Source organism: Cynoglossus semilaevis, chromosome 5 (assembly GCF_000523025.1).
Source record: "Cynoglossus semilaevis isolate Cse_v1.0 chromosome 5, Cse_v1.0, whole genome shotgun sequence".
NCBI classification, from domain to species: Eukaryota; Metazoa; Chordata; class Actinopteri; order Pleuronectiformes; family Cynoglossidae; genus Cynoglossus; species Cynoglossus semilaevis.
The window spans coordinates 1,410,475-1,417,130 of record NC_024311.1 but is presented as its reverse complement, the minus strand read 5'-3'; the positions used below and the strand labels follow the sequence as shown (position 1 = coordinate 1,417,130).

The window sequence follows — 6,656 nt, the reverse complement described above, 5'->3', positions numbered from 1 at the left end:
GCGAAAGATTCGTTCACAGCGAAAGATTCGTTCACAGCGAAAGATTAATTCACAGAGAGTGATTCGTTTGCAATGAAAGATTAGTTCACAGTGAAAGATTAGTTCGCAGAGAGTGATTTGTTTGCAGTGACGATTAGTTCACAGTGAAAGATTTTTTCGCAGTGAGTGATTTGTGAGTGATTTGTGAGTTCAATATGAACAAATATTTAATATGATTCGGTAGTCACGAGTCACGAATCTTTCATATGACACGGGAGTCACGAGTCATGAAAGTGAAATGACTCGCGAACGACACATCACTACCAGGTGGCATTGCCGTAAATTGCCGACCAAGATGGCGACAAGTGCTGCACAACACCTGCGGAGAACATAAGAAAGGGAAAAGCGCATAAGTCCATCCGTGCATAAAGCCAACACACACACGCGGTGTTAACTAGACAACATTGGTAACTTTTTTCAAACTTTTTCCTCCGACTTTGAAACTGGAACGCTGTTATTATGTGACGTTATTCCCAGCTTCGACAAACTAGGTAAATGGAACACAGTTCTCCGTATTGCTGTGAGTACCTGCTAGACGCTAATACACACTAGAGTGACTATAACACGTCAGTATTTATTTTGGTTATGACGGGTGTACGATAATTCACTCAAAATACAATAATTCTATACCTCCGGTACGATAATCCTACATTTACCACCTGGCAACACTGGTCCTCAGACTCACCATCAGCATCAGTTCCAGTTAGTCCAGGTAGTTAGTATTTTCTGCTGCTTCACTGTCATTTTTTTTATTCAGCAGTTTAAATTCTGCAGTTTGACTTTGTTGGAAGCATTTCATTTGTGTTCTTTATGGACGATAAAAAGGTTTTTAGTGTAGTTTTTATGAATTTAGGAAGTCTTTATGGTTAAGTTGTGTTTTTTTCAGTGGTGCAGTAGCAGCATTCTGTTGTCACGATTGTCAGCGTGGAAAGTTTCGATATAGGGTATATTTTCTGATATATACAGACAGTAAGACTTTTCTGAAAGCAACACTTTTTCTCCTGTGTTTAGCTTCTCCTGTGCTGTTTTACCCTACTTCATATTTTCTACAACAATTACTAAGTAACAATATGTTTTTTTTGCCAAATTTTAAGCATTCTTTTCTACCCAGCCTTTATCCATATAATTTATTTAATTTGATCAACTATATTTTTAAACCACCAGGCACTCGCCTGAAGGTCCTTGCTCACGGGACTCGGCCGGGCTCAGCCCGAACAAGCGACGTGAGTCCGCTTTCCAGTGGGCCCACCACACAAGGTAATGCTAGTTATACAGTTATTGCACATATACAGTTTTAGTATGGTGTATTGATGACTACATACCCTGATCACTTCCCTCTGTATCTGTCTCTGGTCTCTCTGTCCTACTGTCACCTCCTTCATCTTGAAAAGGTGATTTCTCACGGCAGCTAGGAGCACACACAGGGAACAAGTGGAGCAAATCCGCTTTCTTCTCGTTCTCCAAACCAGCAGACAGTTGGCAGGTATGTCCATCACTTGATATGGTCACATATGTTTATTATTAAAAAACTATTTCACATGGTGTTTAATGACAACATGAGACACGTGTATCTGTCTTTCTTGCCTGCAGTATGTGGTTTATAGACCTGGCAGGAAGTGAAAGGGCATCAGACACCAAAAAAACAAACAGACACAGTCGCATAGAAGGAGCTGAGATCAACCAAAGTCTCTTAGCAGTAAGCTAAGTAAGTGATATGTTAACACACACAAAGAGCTCAAATACAGAAACAAAGGTCATTGTATTTACCTTTTATTTGTTTAAAGCTCAAAGAATTGTAGGTGCAATGGGTCGAGTGCTGCTTAGGAGCACTCGGTGTTATCAACCAGTCTCAAATTAATAACACAACCAGTCTCATTAAAGTTATCTTTAATTATTATTTTAACCTACTAATATAGCAATAATGTATTACTTTAAGTATTACAAATATACTAAAATCAATAGTATCCAATAACAATTAAATATCTGAAGGATTTTGAGAGTTCTTGGCAAATTGGGTGGCTTCAATGAATAAAGTAACAACACAGACAAATACAGTTTACAAAAATAATCAAATTTATTTATACAACACTGTCAAGTTAATGACGGTGATTGAACTCATAAACAATGATCATTATAACAAAACAAGGCGTGTGTGTAGGGGTGTGTGTGTACTTATGTGCGTGTGTACACGAGCGGTCGTGTACGAGAGAGAAAGAGAGAGAGAGATGTTGCCTCTCAGCTACCAAGCAAGCGACTGAGCCCTTGAGGCGTGTTCACATACGCGACTGCGCAGTGGAAGAAGAACTGCGAGGTAGAAGGAACGGCAACAGGAAACACGTGAGGCGTGTATGCGCTCACGGAGGTGTGAATGGGTGTTGTGTACGCGCACCAAGATGCGCTCAGGTACAATGAAACAGTGCTTGTGATGTTATCAAAGTATATGGGGGAAGGGAGGCGTACCGCGTGGTCTACTCCAGACAAAGGACTTTGTCGGAGTTTTCCTGATCCCAATACTGATAACGTTCCAAGTTAACACTGAAATACTGACGGTGTACAAGAGTATAACACCGAGTCAGGAGGTTAGAAAAGAAGTGCATGCAACAGCCTAGCTATAAAAGCAGCACAGATTTCAGACAACAAAATTCAATATGCGTACTTAAACTGTTCCTCAGTTTAAATAGCACTTAACAATACTACAGGTTAACTAACGTGCCCAAATGCCAGCCTTACTGTAGTGAACGTCTGCTCGTATTGAGAGGGTAGTGGAAAGTCCGCACTTCTTGGGTCCTTGCCAGAGCTGGGGACGTCCGTCTGGTTCCACTGTGTCCAGAGAGTCCTCTTGGTCCTGAAAGTCCATTTCGGGAGGAAAAGTCTCTGACTGTCGACGTCCTGGTTCACACGATTACCATTAGAAGGAATCCTGTCACTTCTAAACTTTTCAATAACTGCTTTGGTCGCAGCGCTACGTTACTTGTGTAACTTATTACCGATTAACTCAGTTAAGAAAAAGACGCTACTAGAGCATTTATCACCGTGGGCAATGGTGTTTACAAAAGCGCTCATAATGGAAAATTGTATTTGAAATTATTTTTATTTGTTTGTTCAAAGGGACCAATAAATTATCTAAGTTCAATGAATTGGAATTTTCTGCCAATTATTTTTTGGTTTAAGCTTTACAGGGTTAATTAAAAGTTAATAATCACGATTTCAGTGTTAAATCGACATGTTATAAAGCAGTGGTCCCCAACCCCTGGGCCGTGGGCCGGCACCATTCTGTGGGTCAATAGGTACCAGGCTGGAGAGAAAGACTGCATAACTTGCACTATTTCCATTTTACTTATTTTTACTTATTATATCTGATTCTGAATGATGTTTTATTTTGATAAATTACAGGATTCTCTCTGCCACATCTGTCTATGACTCACACTTATAGATATCAAGATGCTTGCCTCGGTTTTACCTACATCCACTACAAGGGGCTGCTCCGGCTGGTTACACATAATGCTTTACCGCTAAGTTGAAACCCCTAAGCTAGCAAAATGAACAAAAAAACTAATATCTTCCATCCATCCATCCATTTCATGGATCAGCAAAGAAGCCTTGAAAACTTCTTTGCCACTTTGACTTAAATCATTCTGCAGTTCTCTATTAATTTCTTTCTGCTTGGCATCGTTGTAAACAAATATATATGGCCAGGAGGCGCAGGAGCACAGCGGCTTCTCGTGCTCCAGACGTCGAGTACTTTTTAAGTGCATTTTCAGTTGGCTCCGAGGCCAACTCGAACTGTTTTTTTGCTTGTGTAAACAAGCATGTAAGTTACGGCCGAACCGAACTCTTAAATTTAAGGGATGGTTCAGCCACGGGCCCGGACTCAGGGCCTTGCTGGCAGACTGCAGCTCCTGAGGACACCGGGCTGGTGTAGCAGAGCACGCCTCTCTTACATCGTATGCCCACCGGTCCTGTCCCTCTGGGAGGAGACCTAGAGGAAGACCCAGGACATGCTGGAGCGACTACGTTGCTCGGCTGGCCTGGGAGCGCCTTGGGGTCCCCCCAGAAGAGCTGGAGGAAGTGTCGAGGGAGAGGGAAGTCTGGGTGTCCCTACTCAGACTGTTGCCCCCGCGACCCGGCCTCGGATAAGCGGTTGAAGATGGATGGATGGATATATTTTTAAACATCTCCTAGTTTTAAGAGTTTTTTCTGTGACAGGATGTTTGTTGATGCATTTGTCAGTTGTGTTATTTTTAGAGAATGCTTTGACAAATATTCAAGTGTTGTTGGCAAAGTTTCTAAATCTGGGTCTGATGCAATGCACTCAGTCTGTAGCTAGCAGCTAGCTATTTCAGCACCTAGTTTATAGACCTTAAATATCACATCTGAAAGACAAAGAAGACATTCTCACCCTCAACTCTGTTGGAGATAAGAATGTCCCTAAATTTTAACTTAAATTTAAGTTAAATTTTAACATTTTACAGGAATGTTCCAGGTTCGATGTAGTTTTTGTCAACGACATTCTTTCGAATGTTCCAGGTTCTATGTAGTTTTTGTCAACGACATTCTTTCCATAGTTTTCTCTACTTTCTATCTCTTCCTATTCTTAGATGTTTAGAAGTAATCAATTGGACTGGTTAAGGTTTTTTATGAAGCGGTTTAACCTCTTAGAAGGCATTTATATCAACCAAGAGAAAACATCACAAAGGCTTTAGCATAAGACACAAACATGTAATTAGCTCTGTTCCTGATGGTACAACTTGCTCCAGGTGAATAAACTGTGCTGTAAATGGGTGCTGGGGTTGATAAAAAAACAACAACAAACAGACACACACATAGACCATGTCAAAGCCTACATTGTGTTTGGGTCTTACATCACCCCACTATGGCCATTTAAAAGGATGAATTCATCGAGGATTTCCTGAATTTGCGGAAGAATTGCTAAACCAGCAAAAAGAAGAAGATGCTCTTATTTACATTGCCCATATTGGAAAAAATAAACTGTTAAAAAACATTTCCTGATCTGTTCTGTCTTTCTATCATTCAGAGGACGTACATTACGCGAGACATCATGGCCACAGATGGAGGGAACCAGACCAGCTCAGTAGAACTGGCTGTAACCATCACCAATGTGAAGAATCAGCCTCCACACTGGGAGAAGGACAGTTACAGTGTGGTCATAGCAGAAAACACTGTCAGAGACACACCAGTGGTGGTGAGTCAGAGTCTACGTTATATATACAGTATGTACAAGGCCAGCAGCCTCTGCTGGCCTAAACAGTATGAGAATCGCTCACTATGGTTCGACCTATTCATCATCATTATTTATAAATAATACAGAATAGTCTGTTTTAAGGTTGTAATGATGCATCAAGAATGGGTTAAAAATTGATACAGATGGCTGACAATTCACATAGGATGTAATAAAACAAACAAAAAATTGCCTTGGCTACTGCTCCCTTGGCCCCTCTTCCAGCTTCAGAGTGTTCCTGTCTACTTGCCTCATCTCCCTGACTATCCCATTCTTAAAACTCTTTTTGTTATCTTATGCCCCCTTCCTAAAACGACATCTTGATTCCACTACCAACTTTCACACCTAATACCTAACACCTTTCTGCCAGGTTGCCAGTCTTCTGGTAGTTCCTCTGTACCCTGGAGAGCATCTCTCAACTCAACTCAACACTCTGCAATACTCCTCCTTTTTAAGTTTCTAAGACAAGTTTGATATAAGTAAATTACATATCAGTAAACCGCAGTAGCAATGGAGCAGAAAAACGTATAGAGTATATTGATGGTACACTTGTGAATCAGTTCTGTTTTGAGCATCACAGGTCAGTAAAGTTAAACAGATGACCCTGAAGGGCATGTGACACGACAGCAGAGAAATATAGAATGTCAAGCTTGGAGTTTAGTATTGCATGAATTACCATAAATCAACATAAATATTAGTCTGCCTTGTCAGATGGTGTTAACTCTGTTGTACTTCTCTTTAAATGTTTCTCCCGCCGTGTTGAAACTGCTGATGAAACCTTTTAATTTAAAGTTCTAAACAAAGAGACAGGAGAGTCATCATTGCTCATTTCAATTGTGTTTGAGTGGAGGCTTGTAGGGAGAAGGAATATGGTTTCGACAGTGCCGTGGTTTTTACCACTGTGGCAGTTCCACAGACGATTTGATGAACGTCAAAGGGGGAATAATGGCTGCACTGTTGAAATTTAGGGTTTTTTTTTTTTTTTTTTTAACAGCTTTATCGGTAAACCTGACATGTTTGTCAGCGGTGGATTCCTAATGTGGTAACTTCTCATTAGAACAGCAGCCGCAGGTTGAAGGGATGAAGCTCAGGTCGGTCACTGGAGACCAGCTTTACGGTCCAACGTGGCACTGGTTCTTCTTTTAATTGGTGTGTGTTTGTGCGAGTGCGTGGTCTCTGCTTAATTAGTGAATGCACAAACTGCAGAACATAGAGCAAAGAGCAACAGCCTAATTTTGCAGGGTTTCACACAGGTCCTGTCTATTCAGTCTTCACTGTCCCTGCATTTCAGTTGACATTATTATTATTATCATTATTTTGAAAACTTATTAAATACATAGACAAATTCACTCTGTCCAATCATTTGGGAACATTCCTG

At 40.8% G+C, this 6,656-nt stretch overlaps 1 protein-coding gene across 1 annotated transcript in view; it reads left to right on the top strand.

The window, feature by feature from the left end:
* LOC103378645 (neural-cadherin) overlaps positions 1-6,656 on the top strand; it is a 230,504-nt gene that overhangs the window by 102,076 nt on the left and 121,772 nt on the right. The window contains exon 12 of the mRNA XM_017032353.2: positions 5,075-5,242. Within this exon, the coding sequence (XP_016887842.1) occupies positions 5,075-5,242 (168 nt within the window). The remainder of the gene's footprint in view (positions 1-5,074; positions 5,243-6,656) is intronic.